This window comes from Lagopus muta, chromosome 1 (genome assembly GCF_023343835.1).
Source record: "Lagopus muta isolate bLagMut1 chromosome 1, bLagMut1 primary, whole genome shotgun sequence".
Taxonomy (NCBI): Eukaryota; Metazoa; Chordata; class Aves; order Galliformes; family Phasianidae; genus Lagopus; species Lagopus muta.
Genome location: NC_064433.1, coordinates 112,638,119 through 112,657,845, shown reverse-complemented (window position 1 = coordinate 112,657,845; position 19,727 = coordinate 112,638,119). Strand labels below are relative to the sequence as shown.

General features: G+C 34.8%; 1 protein-coding gene across 1 annotated transcript in view; it reads right to left on the bottom strand.

Annotated features, from left to right (window-relative positions):
* CFAP47 (cilia and flagella associated protein 47) overlaps window positions 1–19,727 on the bottom strand; it is a 258,882-nt gene that overhangs the window by 94,667 nt on the left and 144,488 nt on the right. Inside the window, exon 51 of the mRNA XM_048953295.1 lies at window positions 16,452–16,589. Within this exon, the coding sequence (XP_048809252.1) occupies window positions 16,452–16,589 (138 nt within the window). The remainder of the gene's footprint in view (window positions 1–16,451; window positions 16,590–19,727) is intronic.

Here is a 19,727-nt window from a genome sequence, read left to right as displayed (position 1 = left end):
ACACTATTATGTATTAGGGTGATGGAGGGAGAAAGGCGGGCATTAGAAAAGATAGGAAAGAAGCAAGAATTGCGTGAAGCGGGAACAGCCACCAGGATCCAGCATCGGCCCTGTCGCATGCCATTCCAATGATCTGAGGTAAAAGCACAGGGGGAGAGCAGCAGCAGCGTGGCCTGCCTTGGGCAGCAAGAAGGTGCAGGTACTGGGTAGGTCCAGGAGGTACAGAGTAAGTCCAGGAGGAATCAGCAGGTGTCTGGTAGAAGGCCCAGGGGAGAGTCCATCAGCATGCAGGCATCAGCTCGTGAGGCTTCTGACAGCAGACACCTTTGCTCTTCCTCATGCAGGCATCACATCGTGAGGAATCTGTTGACAGAAACCTTTTCGGGGCAGAGCAGCATCTGCATGGCCAGCCTTAGGCAGCAAGCAGGTAGGGTGCAGAGCAAGTTCAGGAGGGAGAGAGGCAGGTCGTGAGGCTTCTCATGTCAGTAAACCTCATTTCATAGTTGTCTGTGCAGCACCCCCTGAGATGGCTATCTCCCTTGAGATAAACCCACACAAAAGACTGCTTCCTGGCCACTAATCTGCAGCTTATCTCCCTCTCTCTCTTGCTGACAAAGGATTTCTTAACCCTGGTTTTGAGCATCAGCAAGCTTTGAGGCAATGGTGTAGAAGAATAATCTCTTACACCCAAAGAGTAAGCAGTTGTGAATTCCCCTTCCTTTCACAGGCAAAATGCTCTCCTCTGCTCATATGGATGAGAATACGTTACTGTCTTGTCAGCCACAAACTGAGATTTCTGTTCTTTTTCCCCTTTCCTTGTCCTTTCCCTAAAATTACCTTTCATCCTGTATCTGCCGTGTCACCCTTTAAATTTGCTGCCAAGCATCAGCAGTTATATACTGGGTTAAAAATAGAAAAGATACTTCTCTCCTGATTAGGATACAGCTGTCTATCATTCAGCTGGATTGCACATCACTGATGATAAAGAAAGATTTGCCTTGGTCTCCAGAAAATTCTAGGCCTTGCGGGTGTTTTAAAAGCATAGATATTGATGAAAGAAATAAATTGTAATGCTAAATAAATAAAATTATTTCAAAAGCCTTATCCCAATTTTACAGACTTCTCGTATTGGCATTATAAGTATGATTATTTAAGCAAAAGGATGAATTAAAGTGATATTTTCAATTACAGTGTGTGTTCTTTTGCCTTTTTTACCTAACATTTGCAGAGCTGGTATAGGAATGAAAGAAATAATTTCAAGGTTAGCTTTAGGTATATCATTAAGAATGCTCTTAGATGTGTCTTCTGGGATGTGTTTTTTAGCAGTAACAGGCAAGGGAATAAAACATCTTGATTTCTTGGTTTTACAAAAAGTTTTCAAGGCTATTAGTTATATAAATTCTCCTTAGGTGGATAACCTAAATGTTGTTCTTACTGTATGTTATTGTACTTTATAGAACACAAAATTAAAGTTTAAAAGACATTTTACTCATTCCTCTATAATATGTAAATATCTGATCATTCTCAACATATAAAGAGCTCTTCACTGCTAGGATTGGAAAAATCAAAATGTTGACTTCTTTGTGCCCATATGCAATCACTGGAGTCATCTCCAAGAGACAAGAGCTGTTGCTCATGAAAACTCAGCAGCTATACATATGAGTCATGTCTATTTAGTTTGTTTTATTAGATGAAGAATAAAGATTTTAAAAAATAAGTTATTTCAAACAGGCTAGATGAAGACTTATGTTGCGCATTTTTCAAATATGACTGGCCTGAGCAATCTAACAATTATACAGAAATGACCTAATATTTCTCCTGCAGTCTTTTCCTGACAACTTAAGTTTTTCTACCATTATATATTTATAGCTAATACGTTTAACATAAATTCAATGTTTTTTTTCCAACTTATTCAACAAAAACCTCACATCTATGCCAACTATCTAACTAGTTAAAATATGTCCAAAGACACACAGAAAACATGTTTTACATAAGATTTTGAGTATTTCTTCTAATGTTTCTCTAGATAAACCTGATTATTCCAGCTGAGAAATGCAGTCTTTCTGTTTCAGCACACACATCACTTCACTGAAAACAACTTATAAATTAAATGTTATTTTAACTGACTCTAGACATTTCTCCCCAGATTTATTTTCCATGTGAAGAAACTGTGAACTTAATTTATGGAAAAAGCTAACACTAACACATTATGAGAATGTTGCAATCCTATTATGCTAGAACCTCAAAATGATGCAAAAAGGCAGATACTAATATCCATTTTTACTATGTGAGGAATAGCTCATCCTTGGAAAAGCAAAGTATCTGTAGTTTCTTCTTGCAAGGTAACTAATAATTTAAAGTTGACACTTGTATTCTTTAGCTTAAGTTTTTTCACCTTAGGGCTATACTTTTCCAGTAAAAGTAAACAGTCCATATGGCTTTTAAAAATGCTTTTGCATTACATGGCAAGACAAACTTTGCTCTAAAATGTTATTTTCTGCAAATAAACACGTTTGAGTAACACTACCAATGAATATTCATTTAATGCATTCCTTGTAACGTTGCTTGAAATAATATTTTAATATTCCTCAGACATTAATTGCATTCTTACAGGATTCAGTAAATATTTGAAATACTGTATATGTAATTTGCATAGAGCTATCTACAGAAATTTACTGTCAGCTACAAATAACATAGCGTTTCCTGAGGAAATTGTGGCATGACGAGTAAGCTCAGAGGATACTGAACAGCATGGAGCTGTGTCAGGGGAGAGCCAAGCTGAATGTTAGGACGTTCTTCACAAGAGAGCAGTGGGCATGGAACAGGCTGCTCAGGGCAGTGTGCATAGCCCCACACAGTCAGAGTTCAAGGAGCTTCTGGACAAGTTTCTCAGACACATGGTTTGAATTTTGGGTGGTCCTTTGTGGAGCCAGGAGTTGGACTCCATGATCCTTACAGGTCCCTTCCAACTTCGGATGTTCTACGGTTCTATTAAATATATGCTAGTACATCATTTAAATACCAACCACTTGTGACACAAGTATAGATTTAATCCAAAGTTCAAAAATAGATGATAATGCAAATAATATATTTGGCATTAGGCTCCCTGAGATTTTTATGCTTTGCAGGCAATGCGACATACATGATCAGGAAGTGCACAAAAGTTTAAGACAACTTTAATGCTCTGGGACGTGATTTGGCAGAGGGTTTGTTAGAGTTCAGGTAGTATGGTTAGGTCTTGGTTGGACTCGATGATCTTTAAGGTCTGTTCCAACCTGAGTGATTCTATGATTCTAAATACTGAAAAGTAATTCTGCATGCTTTAGCATCACAAATCAAAATGCACTGGATTTCACGAAACAATAAATACACTGTATTAATAGTTGTCATTTATTTGAGAGACATATCTTAGAGGAATAAATTTGAAGTACCATCATAAACCTTACAAACTGTGACCACAATGTCAATAATCTTCCCTGACCGTGCTTTCATAGAATGATAGAAACATAGAATGGCTTCAGTAGGAAGGGACCTCGAGGATTATCAAGTTCCAATCCCCCTGCCACAGGCAGGTGACCAGGCTGCCCAGGGCCCCATCCAACTTGGCCTTGAACACCTCTAGCGACAGGTTATCCACAGCCTATCTGGGCAGCCCGTTCCAGCACCTCACCACTCTCATAGCAAAAAACTTCCCCCTGACACGCAATTTAAATCTTCCCCCCTTCAACTTAAACTTCCCTTGTCCTGCAGTTATCTGCCCTTTCAAAGAGTTGACTCCCCTCCTGTTTGTAGGCTCCCTTTAGGTACTGGAAGGCTGCAATGAGGTCACCCCGCAGCCTTCTCTTCTCCAGGCTGAACAAGCCCAGCTCCCTCAGCCTGTATTTGAAGGGCAAGTGCTCCAGCCCTCTAATCATCTTTGTGGACCTCTTCTGGTCTTTCTCCAACAGAAGCTTTCCTTATTAGACGCTTGTGTCCACACACTGAAAAGAACCTCAGGCTTGCATTATATAACACTGAACACTCACTGATGAAGCAGATGAAGCAATCTTCTACATTAGGAGTCTGCCATGTATGAGCCATTGAAAATAAACTGAGCAGATTCTGGGAATGTGAATAGCTCTGAAGTAGGAGAGACTGTTTGTTTGGGAGTACCCTGCAGATCAGACATCTCTATCCTGTGGCTTTCTCAAAACACTGCCTTACATTACTATTTCATTATTTACTGTCTGAATCTATAATTTTTAGTCCAGAAGATTAAATTTTTTCTACTGGTTAGATGAAACTCAAAATTAGAACCACCATCACAAACAGAAACTTTGGGGGAATTTATGGGAAGATTACTATGTAATGGCTTTAGTAGTTTGAATACCAAGCAAGATGAACTGGAACCTTTCACTAATTAGAATAAATTTGATATAATTGAAGAATGATATGGTGTTTTGCTTGCTTAGAATGCTAAGATGCTTGTAAAGCACTGTTTAATTTCTAATGTGAAGATAAATTATATTTGCTTTAAGAATGTTATTTGATTATTATAATTACCAGAGTTCAAAGACTTGGCAAAGAAAGAAGCTGAGCCTAAAGAGAAAAGACACTTAGGATAATTTAGTCTAAATGGGAAAAATATATATTTTCATAGTAAGAGAGAGAGAAGAACAATTCAAGACACTTGAGAGGGAAAAAAACAATTTATAAAAATAAAATGTCCACAAAGTAGGTAATTACTGTGCAGCTATGAAAAGACGTATGAAAGCACAAAAATCCTAGTAGTCAGTACGATTCTAAAATGCATTAAAAAAGTATTGCCAAATATATACATTTTTCAGAAAGATTTCTAAGGAAAGACAAGAATTACAATATTCTTGTTCACAAAAAATTGCTTCTAAAAGTAATCTGCACTAATGGAAAGGATAACAAGTGATGGGCATTAGGATACACAAAAGCATCAGGAAAAGTTTACAGCGTTAAAGGAAGGGAATTTAACTCCCCCAAAAATGATTAGCACCACATAGCCTCATTTTGAATACAAAATTTATAGATAGGAGCATTATATGGTAAACTAATTTAACAATATTTCCTGGACTATATAAGAACTTCTAATTAAACCTTTAACTGTGAGTTAACTTTTATTTTACTATACAAAACTACAAGAGACTACAGTGAGAAAAGAGCTCCCTTCTTGACAGGGTTCAACTGTAAATTCTCTATCATACTTTACTAATGATATGTAGATATTTCTGAACATCATTCATTATTCTAATTCTGCATATACCAATAAAAATATGTTTTTGTGTAATACAAGTGGTATGGCAAAAGTACAAAATTAAGCAACGGCGTTTTATCAACCCTGATATAGTATTTCTGCAGTGTTTCCTACATATACAGCTAGGAAAATGCAAAGATATTAGATCTGTATCTATATATTTTCTTACTTAATATCAGCCGTCTATCTTGATAGGAACCTTATAATCACATTTACTGCGATTTGAGTCACCTTCCTTTACAAGCTCTGCCACACACTAGACATTTTATCTTGCCTCCTAAGTTAAAATGAAAGGCAATGCAAACACAAACACATGAAGATTACTCTATGATGACAACTGTCTGCTCTCTGAAGAAGATATTACTGAGTACAATTTTCTGACCACTTTCTGACCTCTTCAGCCTGTCTCCTTTGAGCATCTAAAAGCCTTAACCATTTTAGAAAAACTGTTTAATTCTCTATACACCCATTAAAAAAAAGTGATTCATATGAATCCTGACAATTAAGTAGGCAGATTTTCATTATGCTACAGTAAAACCATTGTAGATTTCTGCACACAATTTATGTTTACAATAAAATAAGAAATGAAGTCAAATCCCATTAATCTTTCCATCAAATAATTTTGTTTCCATGCTTCCACACTAAATAAAACCAATCCTTTATTAATTTCATGGATATTATCTGTCATAATTACAGACGCTGAGCTTTATCTCCCTATCTTCTTTATAATAGGAAGCATAAATTGTAACACTGATAAATACTGCTCTTATTAATTTCTCAATAAATTGGTAGACTAATAAGGAACTGTTAAGCACTGAGAGTTCAGTGCAAGCAATCCTATAAATATTTATAACACTAAATTGTATAAACACTATGCAAGCCATAGTAACATAGTGCCTATGTTATTTTCCTAAATAACACAGGCATAGCTACACACATTAGCAGGAATTCCAACCATATTTTTATAATTCATTCCAATTTGCCGTAAACAAACAAACAAACAAAGCACCAAACAACAACACCCTTTGCAAATCCCTCAAAAAACAGGGGTTTTTAAAGTAGTTAAAACAGGGGGAAAAGGAGATTGAAAAGGGTTTAAAAAAAAAAAAAAAAAAAAGTGATTTTCCGAACTGAGCATGGAAATGCATTTTGGATCTCTAAGAATTATTTATTAATACACTTTCTCTAAATGTTGCATGGACCTAGCCTCCACAGTACCCAAGCATGTACAACTTCACTCAATTCATTTTTGTTCTCCTGGAATAATTGTAATTTTCAAATGTGCAATTCTTCTATTTCCAGCATGCCTCTGCAACCCGGAATGGCTGTAAACCATTTTGTTTTGATCGCTATTTAGAAATAGACTGTGAAAGGTAATTCTGTTACAATTAGACCAGAATGATCTAACTTATAACACAGATTCAAAACATAAAGGGCATAGGAACAGAACCTGCTCACATTTTTACCTGTTTATCTCTTCAACTGCATATAGAAAAGCAAAGATCATATGAAAGACAATCCACAACTTATCACTTACAAATCAGGCTTTTAGTAAACCACACAACATAGAAGACATTATATGGAGTAATAAAGGAAAAATTGTTTATCTCCCTGAAAATTTATTGATAGCAAATTGCAGAAAGGAGACTCAGGCAAATCAATTCAAACAAGTATGAGACTCAGATGTGTGCAGTCTTCATGGAAAAACATAGGTCAAAAGTTCAGTGGAAGAAAATTAATATAGCTTGCTGTAGAACAGAAAAGGAATACAAAAGTATCTTTCTATACAGATAAACAAGCAAGTATTCAGGTCTCAAAATATCAATCTAAAATAGTCATGCCTGTAAGGAAAAGCAGTAACTATGTTTGTCGAGTGGAAGAGTATTCGGGGTCCTGTAAGGTTGCTATAGACTGTCAAATAATATACATTAAAGTGAGGTCTGACAGATACTTCCAAGGTAAAAAATAAAGAAATATTCATTGCAAATTGATTCAAATTTTGGATGATAGCTGAAATGTGATATTTAACAGAAAGAAGCAATGACACCAGAAAGTATTTTCTCAGCTAACAGAAAAGCAAAGTTACTGCTAGCTGGACGCTTTCCAGAATCTGACAATTCATTTACCTTTTGGCAGATCGTTGCTACATAGTCTCCAGCAGATATATACAAATGACAAACATAGAAATTAACACACGCACACCGTATGATTTTGCATGGTTTGAACACTTAATCAGAATCATGTCAACAACCTTAGCCACTTACAATAATACATTTTAATAGTTATTTTAAGCAGAAAGGAAGCAGAAACGGGAAAAATAGCCTCATTGCAATCCTTTTCTAATACCCTAACAGCATTCAAATTATTTTTGAAAGTTTGCCTTTATAGGATTTCATTAAGGCATATTACATGAACATGAATTACCAGAACCAAAGCTGTTCAACTAATTTGACACTTTGCAATGTTGTTTGCATTTTTGTCTCCTCTGATGTACAAAGGGCAAGACTCACAAACTAAAAAGATGGTGACTGGAGTTTTTACTATACAAATGAGATTTATTAGAAGAGTTCACAAGTGGGAAAGTCTAAGTTTATTAATTTAGCTTACTTGTTCCTATTTTACATTTGCTCACATCTTTTCCGAATTAACTTTCCAATTCAAAATTGTCGGAGCCAGTTGCTTTTTCTGCTCTTCCTGCAGTTTTCTGGCCAAAGAATTCAATAACAACTACTCTAAGAAAATAGACTTTCATTTTTTTTTCTTTTTTTTTTTTCAGTAATAGTTTTTTGATATTTTGCTGAGAAGCTGTAGCACATCACTTAGAGCAAGGTACAACATTTTTCAGAAGAGTCACTTCAGTTATAGAAGCATGTCTTTTACTGCTTCTATGAAGATCCACTACAATTTCACAAAGTTTTGTACCTCCCTCCAAAAATTATTTATTCACTCATGCATATGTATGCCAATGTCCAATGTCTAAACAGTACACAAAGCCCACTTGTATCTAACACATCCTAGCCCCTCACCATTCCCACATATCAAGCAGATTTAACACACGCAGCAAATTTGAAGATCTAGAATAATTTCAATATTTCACAAATGGAATAAAATGCATATTCAAGAATAATTATAACTTAACAATGACACAAAAACCTCCTATTTGCTATAAAAATGTATTCCTCACTTAGTGGACCACATTAAGAAGCCTTCTTACAAATATTTATAACATTTTAGAGGAAATTAATATAAATTTCTCACTTTCAGTGCAGCTAACAAGCCTTTTACAGCTTTCCTCCATAAGAAATAGCATGTGCAGGTTTTGCTTTGCTCAAAAAGCCCGGCAGTCTTGCATGATTATTTTGACTGAAAATAATGGAAAGGCGTGCATATGTAATCCAAGAGCACCAGAAAATGAAGGAGCCTTTCAGAAATGATACAGGTTGCTTTAAATATAGCAAGTTCTCCAGAAAGAATATACAAAGGCCTTTTATGAGAGATGCAATACATTCTAAGTGGCAAAACAACATGTAAGTGATGGGCTATTTTCTTATAGTAGAATATTTATTTGACCATGAATAAGTAGCATATGACCTTTCAACAGAATAACTTTTCCCACTGAGAGAACAAGACCCTGAATCAACCTACAGTGAACAGCAAGCAAAACGTCAAAGACTAAGGTGTGATACTCCTCAAAGGGGCCACAATGTCTCCAGAGCTCAGTTTAACTCTGTGACAACACCAGCCTCACTCAGTGACTGAATATGCTTAAGCCAAAGATTGTAATGGTTAAGCATTTTCTGACAACCGTTCCTTCTAGATATCAGTGAGAGTATTACCTTGTGTTGTGGTAAACACACATTAGTAATATAGTCATTCTGAAACATTTTTTGTTATTTCTGAAATGTATATTTGATGGTGAAGAGAGCAATGTCTTTTGAATACATAAATTTTCTGAAGGAATGCCTCATGAGCTATATTACAAAAAGATCAACAGGGAAGAACCATAAAGAAAGAACAAAGTTGCTTGGTCCATTTCTTTTTAATAAAAAAAAACAACCCTTCACAAATAAAGTTATATTTCAAAATCAGTGCCAAACATAATAAACAAAAATATATAATGCCTTGAAAGTGCATCCAAATCTAACCAAGGTTTCGATGCACGCATATTCTCACTCTCTGTTGTCAATGTGTAAAAAGCCATCTGTCTTTTGTCACAGAGGGGAAAAAATACTTCTTTAATATTCACAGTTTCTTAAATACGTTAAGATCAATTACAGATCTGCTATGCCACAGAGGAAATAAGGTAAAAATTTTAAGAGAGATACTAGACACCAAAACAAATGAATCACTTAATGGACAAGAAACATCAACTGCCAACTCAGTAAAAACGTCAGAATTGTCCTTTTCTGGTTACTTTGGTAAACCTGTATCATAATTGAGCGTAACAGACTGCAGAAACATCCAATGGCTGGGATAAATTAAAAGACAGAATTCCATATGGACCATTATTTTGCTATAGAAATAAAAGTCAATAGCAAATTCTGGGAATAGTCTACGCAAAGGATAAGAAGTTCTGAGATATGATTGAAATTAATCTATGAAAAAACAATGAGATGAACCTACAGTTTTTTTACTAGTAAGAAATGACTTACACAGCTAGAATTACCTTATCACAAATACACTCCTTAGTAACTATCCAGCTTCAAAGGCCGGCAATGGCAGTAGTATATGGTACAAAATTGTCCACATATGAAAGTATAGCCCAACTTGTAATAGTGTTATAAAAATAATGTATGGAGGAGTCTGATCAGGAAGTGAAAAGACTAAATTAAATTGGACTGAGAAATATGGTTTATTTCCCCTGGCTGGAAATTAATATGATTCCAGTTATCTTATGAACATAAGTTTGACTCAATCTATTATTTTAATTAATCTTTTCTGAACTGCTTCATTTTCGGAAGCATGCAACAGCAACATAACATAATATAACATAATATAGTACAATAATACATGTATGTATTATAATAATAAAAATATATGTAATATATCGTGCATTATAGTATATAAATATAATAATAGAAATATATATAGCTACACCTATAAATATATATAAAACTATATGGATTTATTTATAGAGCAGCCTAACTGTTGGATTGCCCTCTTGGGTCCTAAGAATCTATTCCTCTGTCTGAGGGACTGAACTTACAGGAAAATGCTCTCACCCTTAAGCAATAGGTTATGCAATTACTTTTAGACAATCTTGTTGATTTTTCTGTAATTGCAATGCATTTGTAATGTTTGGATTCATATAATACATTCAAGTATTTATTCAGATAGGGAAAAAAACGTGGAAGACTTCAATAAGTCCCATATTAGAAACTGAACTTATGATTCAAGTGTTAGGATGTAAAGTTTGACTTTTTCTTGTTTTCTGGCTCACTGCATACTTTCACAGCTCATCACAATTGAAACAGCATGAATAGGGGAGACTAGTAGGGACTTTCCCTTTATCCTCTTCTCACCTCATTATTTTCTGCCCACACACACTTGTGCCTCTGTTTCATGATTGTGTTCTGCCTGTCTACTTATAAGTCATTACTTGTTAAGGGGTAAAATTAGTTCTTTGTAAGTAAGACAAAGCAGGAAAGGCAAAATGATGATGCAGATAAAGAGCATCTCAAGCACTCAAACCTAATAGCAAGCACACTGGTTGCAAAGAAACTACTTCTCTATTGCTAGCTTACTTACTATTTTGTTTCAAAAAAGGTTATTTCATATATCACTCAATGTGTTCTGTCACAGCAATCAAGGAAAGGGTTTACACTTAGATCTATCATGTTAGCCCTATTGTTGAAGAGTGGATTAAAAGAAGAAATTCCAGTGTGGTTATGCTGCTGCGCTGTTTCAATTCAGCAAGGTGTAAGTCACGCCTGTCACATCAGAGGTGAACTTGAGAAGTCCAGAGCACATCTAACCAGGTAACCATGACAACTACACCCATTCCTTTTGCAAAGGATTTTTTTTGTTTCAGAATATTCATATTAAATTGGCTACTAGTAGACAAAATTCTCTATACATGCATATGATATCTGCCAGACAGAAGGACTATGTGTTTCAGTAATATACCTTTTAGTTAATTTGTTATTACGATTTTGGACTACTTTTAATTAGATAAAAAAATTCAATCTGCTCATATGCAAATGCAATCCTGCTTGCTATGATATCCAAAAATATACATATGTTCAGGTTTACAAATGAACTGACTGACATGTGGTTACGGTAGTATGGCAATATTAAAACATCTGCTACATGAAGGATGGTGCAACCTAAAATTCACAAGCAGCCTTGCACTGTGAGCAATTACAGACTGCTTTGATTACTAATTTTCAATAGGCTATAGCGTTTGCACAGATTTTTAATTACATGCATACCATGCCCCACAGAATTCTATGTGGGCCATAGGCCCTTGAAGCAATGCTACTTCAGAACTGCTTCAAAACAACATGCTACTTTATCAGTGGAATCAAGCTGTTTTGAGTTTCAAAAGGGCACAGGAAGATGCATAACACTTCACAGTCTGCAGTACTGCAAAAAAGCACCTACTGAGAAAGCTAACGATAACCAAACATTCTTTTTTGACAAAGGAAAAAAGGATTAAAATGATTATTAATGATTATTATTTAATCCTTAATGTTTTCCATATGCAGAACCATCTCCAAAATTTGGTATGCACTAGCATAAATACTAATGCAAATGCTAGAAAAATAGAAAAAAAAAATAAAATTAAAGTCACCCTGGTTAGTAGTTCACGTTTTCAAATACGCATATGGTTTGCAGAGGGATTTTTTCCTTCAATATTTCTCCAGATTTTTTTTTCCTTGGACAGAGACTTAAACTAATCTGAAGGTGGAGAAAAAATAGCATAATTTGCTCCAAGAGTAACGTCCCCATTTATCTACTTGGAAACTACAACTGATACAAAGAGTATTATTATTAATACTATCTAATAGAGAATATTTTCAGCTGCAAGATACTACTTTTCAACATAGTCACCATTTTTAGCTATGCATTTCCAGCAGCCGTGAACAGCAGCATACATGTCGTGCTCGTAACAATAAGTACTAGCTGAGGTGACCCACTATTTCACAGCTGCTATGATGCCATCATTGCTGAAATGCAGCACCCATTGCCCCACTGCGCTCACATCCACTGTTTTGTCTCCATAAACATTCAGCAAGCATCAATGAATGTCAGTGCCATTTTTCCACATGGAGAAACTCAATGATACATCTTTGTTTCAAAGGCACTTCCATGTCAGACACCACTGTGTAAGGCTGCCCCTCTGCTGCCGTCTGTCACACAGCAAGAAAATGTAACAATACTAGTGGAAACCAACCACCAACACTGATCTCTGATCTCATGGGTTGACAAAATAAAATAGGAGGCATTAAGTTTTTAGCAGCCCTCAAACTTACAGAATGCAGACTTGACTGAAAATAGCTTACTTACACAACCAAAATTAAGGAAGGGAGATCACAATGATTTTTAAGACATTTCTGTTTTTTACAGTGGAACAGCATTAATACCAGAAAAGGTATGCATCCAAGATATATCAATTATACCCATAAACGTATATGAAACACATTACTCCATTAATGCAGATTAACTCCTGACATTTATCACTGCATTTGGTTCTTACAATCTTTTTAAAAATTTCACATGAAACAATACAAAATCTTATTTTAAATTGTCACCAAACTGACAGCTCTTCTTCTAATCACCTTCAACATTGTTTAGAAGAACAAAAAATTTTTTTCATTATCTTCCTTATATGAATACCCTCACTGTACTGCCACTGATTGTCAGTTCTCAGGGGCTAATTTCAAGTCTGAAAGGATGGGAGAATCACACATGTAAATGTCATTACTTTTCCAATGTGTTGGTTTCTCAATGAACCTGCTTGGAAGCAGTAGTTTCTGAGGACAATGGTAAACACAATGACTTTGACTACAAAATGTTATCTGTCATTGAAAACTCGTTTGAAAGATAAATGAGCTTTCAGAAGATAATGAAAACAGACTTTGCCAAAATTAGTGTCTGATCTAACCACTAAGCCATGATAGAAACAAAAACAAAAAACCCACAGTCAAATTTGCAAGTACATCGTTTTGATTGCACGTCCTTCAATTAAAAGGATATTCAAAAACTTGGAATGGCACAAACATGTAAACACATTTCATAACAGGAATGCAATATGAAGTACAATCTTCTGGTAAAGATGAGGCTAAGGGCAGCCAGAAAAAAGACAAGAGCATATTAAAAGGATCAAATTACACAAACATACTGCATCTGTAGATCTCATCTCTGAGAGAATCACCAATGGCAGGGACAATAACAGCTGTTGCTCAAGTACCAGCGCTGTGACAAGACTTACTGCCAGAGAGATAGAGAGACATTCTGGAGGGGGTAAAGAAGGATTTGCAGCTGCAGTGCAAATCTTTGTTATTGCAGTAACTTAAGACCCTCAGCTCTTCGTCAGGGGAGCTGCTGGATCGAACATGAGCGATGGCTCAGCAGCTCTAGCAAAAACAGCCAAGCATCCTCCCTGTTGCTCCCATGCAACACAGCAGAGAGCATAATGCAGGAACAATTGTCTGAGGCCAGTTGTCTCTAAGAACCTTTTATAGAAGAGAACCTTCCAGAACAGAAAAAATTCCTCTACTTTGAGAGGAAATTCTGACAAGTGATGAGTTGTTTGAGCATTTGATCAGACTCTGAAACAAATTAATAAACCCAGCATTTTATAATTTTATCACTTTATTACACAGAAATAAGAGATGCCTTACACAAAAGATAAGCTGCATCTTACTTTTACTCTTAGCAACCACTTGGCCTCAGTTTAGTTTTGGATCCCATGAATTAAAAAAAGAGAAAAGAAAAAAAATAGGAGCTCTTCTCTTGAAAGACAGAAATGTACTTTGAACAAAACTGAGAACACCTAGCAGTGAACAAAGGGGCAAGCCCCTGTCACTACCTCTGTGCTACAAAAATGTTGATGGTGTTCTTTAACAACAGAAAGAAGATTTTTGCAGCAGTGATTTCCAATGCAAGCACAAAATGTTTGGTTTTTGTTTGTTTGTTTGTTTTAACTGTATCTGAAGGAGAAAAATATAATGAAAAAATTCAGTATTGTTATTTTGGAAGAGTATAATGAGCAATGTTGGTCCGAACGATGAAGAAGTTATATGACAACTATAGTAGAAATTATCTTTCTCTTCTACAGTCATACCTAAAATGTAATTTTAAAAAAGGGAAAAGCTAAATATGTATTAATTTATGTGATGCACGTGTGTAAGTACCTGAAGATGATATTGTATATTTAGGTGTGCGTGATAAGGAAACATTATTTACTGGCATGTTTATAAGGAATATTTTACCAAGTGACAGCAAGACAAAAATTTCTGGTTTACATGTGCTATCGTTAGAGTTGTTTTATAGCTTTATATATATATATATATATATATATATATATATGTATGTATGTATATATATATATATATATATAGCTACAGACAATCTCACACTTGTTTTGGCTTCTACACTTTCCAGTCTGGATGCTATTTTTCCTACACGGGAAGTCTATTATTTTCTGTTATCCTGGAAAAGTAACAGAAGTGAGGGGCTTCTCAGCTTTCGCTTGCCTTCCCTCAGTATATGATGCCTCTGCTCAAATGCAACATATGCCTGCAAATTGTTTTCGTACTACTACTGGCATGCATCTTGCACTTAAGGAATCCTATGTTTAACAGTGAACTGCAACTTGAAGATATCTATTGGTCATTCTACTTCGATGGGAGGTAACAAAAACGGCTGTAACAATACTGGTAGAAAAGAAAACTGCTTAGGATAGATTCAAGCCACTGGCACTTTCTCTTTGAAGAACATTCAGAAAATGACTGCTATCACTATATACATTACATGACAGTTTGTTAGCTTACATCTCTATTTAGCTGTTTTCAACAGGTGTTTTCCCCTCATGTAAAAGGGTTATAGGTATCTAGTAGAAATGAATGACTGTGATGGAAAATTATGTTTTGTGAAAAGACTAGAAGCAGTCAGTTGACTTAATGGTGAGACAGAAATCTGCTGTTCCTAGGATGCGGACATTGTAAAGATGTATTCCTTGTACTGAAGAAAAAAGTTATATCATTAAGTAATGCCTTTGCAGGGAAGAGTCATTTCATGTCCTACTTTAAGTCTACATTAGAAAGTAAGCACAATGATGTCCTACATTCTTAAAAATCATGAAACTTGAGGTAGTACAATTTACTAGAAACACACAGGTAAGATAAAGATGTAACTACATATGATAGCATGATGATAACAAAAGATGAAAATTGAAAGATGTAGCAACTTGATACAGCCACAAATGAATAAACTATGCAGATTACCCCAAGTACCAATGGGATCCAGTGCTTTCTTTTGACTTTATCCATGTAGATTATTGTGCAGTAAAAAAGGGTGCTTATTTGGAACAGATTACCTAGTCCTCCTCAGCATGTTGTCAGACTGACTATTCACCATATATTAAAAATATATATTCCAATTGCCTCATCCAATCACATACAATTAGTGGCAAACCAAGCTCAGCAAAGGGCACATCAATAATAATAAGAAAAACAAAAACAAACAAAAAAAGAATTTGCTTTGGGTTTTCTGTCTAAGAACACCTTCGATTTACAACATCAGTGATTCATACAGTATTAAGAAATTTTGAGATCACAACTGGAAAGCAACCACAAATTTTAGAATATTCTGTATTACTGTAAATGACCAAACAAGCACCTAAAACTAAAACTTAAAAGAAAGGTTATTCCACAAATGGAATGGAATGGTGTGAATTTCACCAACTTCTTGCTTTGACATTAGTACTATTAATATTATTGGACACTTTTAAAAGAAATTATTTAACAAAGATTTCCCCTTTAAAAAAAAAAAAAATAGAAGATCAGCTTAAAATTTCATTAAAATGTGTGAAAAATTCAACAAAGGGGAAATCTTTTTAGGAATAAGCATTTGACTTGACAGTTTTATAAAAATAAGTGTAAAATAAGTAAACAGATAGATAGACAAATAAATAAACATACAAGTTCTCACAAATGCATTAACTCATCCACAACAATAATACCTGCATTTGCTGCACCAACAGTCTGTGGTGTCTTTGTTGACCATTTCTTAAATGCCAGTTCGCTATCTGTCCTTTCCAACGAGCTATTATGTTGTGACTGCTGTTGGTCTTCATCTTCAGCAACAAATGAAATTACACCTAAAACAAATAGATAACAGATATTAGCTGGGGCCCAGCTTTATAAAATAAAATGCCAGACACCTAAGCACAGAGAAGTTGCAGATTATGTTTACAAAACTATTTGGCATTTGACACATTAGAGGAGCAGAAATAGTAGCTGAGTTTATGTTACCTGTCTGCAGGTGCATAAAAAGAAAGGTGCTGACATGCATTTTAAGCTTCAGAAGATGGTTAAAGAAGTCAAAGGGAAGAGGAGAAGCCCCAGACCAAGCCAAGAAGGGTTTACATAGGACCTGAGAAGGGGATAGCAGTGAGGAACAGAGATAGCACCTCACTAGTCACAATACCTGGCTCAGAAATCCACCACGACTATACCATTGGGAACTGATCAATATTCCTGAACATACAACAGCTTATATCGGGGTTATTTACAGTCCTTGACATTTATCTTATTCAAACACTTTTGCAGAAGGCTGCATTCATAAAAATCCTTCCATGTTTCACTGCATTTAAGGAGATCAATTTTTTACAAAATAGCCTCAGTTAGAGTTCTTTTAATAGTACATGAGGATGAAGGAGGAACAGAGAAGAGAGAAGTGAAGACAGAAGAAAGGGGAGAAAGGAAAGAGGCATAAATAAGAGAAAAGAAAGAGGTGGGGGAAGAGGAAGAGAACAAGGAGAAGGAGAGAGAAGAAAGTGTGTACTTAAATCCAGAGGAAAAAATCATGTAATCTTAAATTAAATATTAAATTTCCAGACTTTATTCCTTTGTTAATAAAATCTATGCTACCCGATGGGAAAACAAAACAAAACAAGACACACACACACAAAAATATATATATTTTCTCTAAATGTCGAAAAACAATCACTTTACTGAAGCCAGAATTGGTATTTTAAAAGTTTGATGGTGATTGCTATTTTAAGAAACTATTGAATATTTTTTAAAAGGTTTCAAAGAGAAAGTATATGTATAAATGCAGTTTAAGAAATAATTGCAGAAAGCTCCAAGGAATAAAGTCTGCAGAAATTACTCAAGTTATATAAATATTGATGTAGGATAACATATTTTGATGGTGCTAATATCTAATGGATCTTATGAAAAACATTGATAAGCTAATCCATTTCACACCTTAATAAATAAACCTAGTACGATTTTGGTCTAATGCAGCACAGTATTAAGAAGGAAAAAAGTGCAAGAGAAAATATTAATTTTATCATTAATTTTCATTATGATCCTAAGGATTAACATACTTGAGATGCCATTAACTATAAAGAAATGAGCAAAAAGTCAAGCTATAATTTTAAACTTGATTAAAATATTTGAGTACATGCTGAAATAAACTAAATTCATACATCTTAAAACCTCCTTACAGTAGTGATTTTTTTTTTCACTACATTTTAAAATATAATCAATTTCTTTCTTACAGTCCTTTCTTCCATTCAGAATGTATTTGAGAATATTATACTGTGCATATGTGTGCTTGAGAGAGAGACAAGTGTTCAAGGCTTAGAAGTTTTAATTTCATCCCTAAGTAGGAGTATAGAAAAACAAACAAATCTATTTAGCTCTGTGCTAAACGTGAACTCAAAAGCTCTGAAACCATTGACTGAAGAATTCTGAGTATCTCTCTGTGACAAATCTTGGAATGTTTAAGAAATTCCAGAACTGTAAAATGTTAATGCTGAAGAATATTTGAAGAAGTGGTAGAAGTATAATAACTGCAAACCACTTAAACTGGTCAACCACTGTGCAAATAAACCAGCAATGGCATAATTGATAAATCAGTGAAGAATTGTGCTGTAATTGTCAACATTCAACATTCTTTCCTTGCAGAAAACCGATCTCAAACAGAATTAATAAAATTGAGGGCATAGTCTTGATCACTAAAGGTAACTGGATTGATGTAGTATTCAGATTTCTGCAGGGTTCTCGATTATATCTGTCCATGTATTTAAATAAAATATAACCAGATTCACTGTAGATGGCCTGCATTTTCATACTGCATTTATCTGCTAACTTTAAAATATTCATAAATTGCCCATCACTTTCATAGACGTGAAAGTATTTATGACTGGCTCAAAGCTATTTCAGTTTTTTTATCAGGGAAAAAAATAAAAAGAAAACAACTGTTGATAAAAAACTGCAAATAACAAGGAAGTGTATTAATATTAAATCACGTACAGAAAGTACCATCCTTATCAGTAACATGCTCTGGGTAACTTTAGTCTTTAAGACTGATTGTTTTCCAAAGATGTACAATATTGTGGTAAGGAAAATGCTCTCCTGGTTCAGAAATGAGTGGTGCAATGCAACGATCACTATTACACAGGAGATTAAAATAGCTGATACTACATAAATATAGGAGCTTATTCAAATCAGGGGCTACCAAAAATTCTAATCACAAAGTGCTCGCAGGCTAGGAAAAAGTGCTTTATACAAAGCAAAAAAATCCTTAGCAATCTATCAACTACTAAGAAATAGACTGGAAATGTGCAGAAACACTGCAACAAAATAGTAAAGATTAAACACAAAAATTCAGCATAAGCTTGGCTCATATATTACATAAGCTTCTTGATTTGATTTGTGAATTCTTAGTCTTTTGTCAGTCTATGCCTCTGTGCACTCTGTCATCCTACAAAGCCTACTGTGGCTTACACTTCTTCAATACAATAATTTCTTGTATATTTATGGCACACTGATGCTGCAAAGCAAAACATCGGTGTGTTTTTTCTTCCTTCTAGTGGCTTCATTCTAGTTCCAATTTCTCTGTCACATGTATTACATCACAAGGAAAATTGTTGAAATATCATAGTTGACGATTTTTAAAGCATACTATGAAAAGAATACTTAGTGTATGGAACACAATTCTAAACATGGAGAATTCCACCCAATAGAAAGAATTTATTTTTTTTTTAATTAGGTGATGCATACTTCAAAAATAAAGGAAAAGTGATTCATAAAACTAGAAGGCTCCTTTCTACAGGCTAGTTAATTGTTACATACAAAAGAACACAGACGTGGTTGTGAATTTTTTGCAAAAGAAACAATAAAGTACTATGAGCTTTGGTCTTTTCTGGATATTCTGTGGAAAGAAAGAAATAGATTTAAATAAAAGATAAAGTAATATGTAGAAGACGCTTTATAAGACTTAAAAG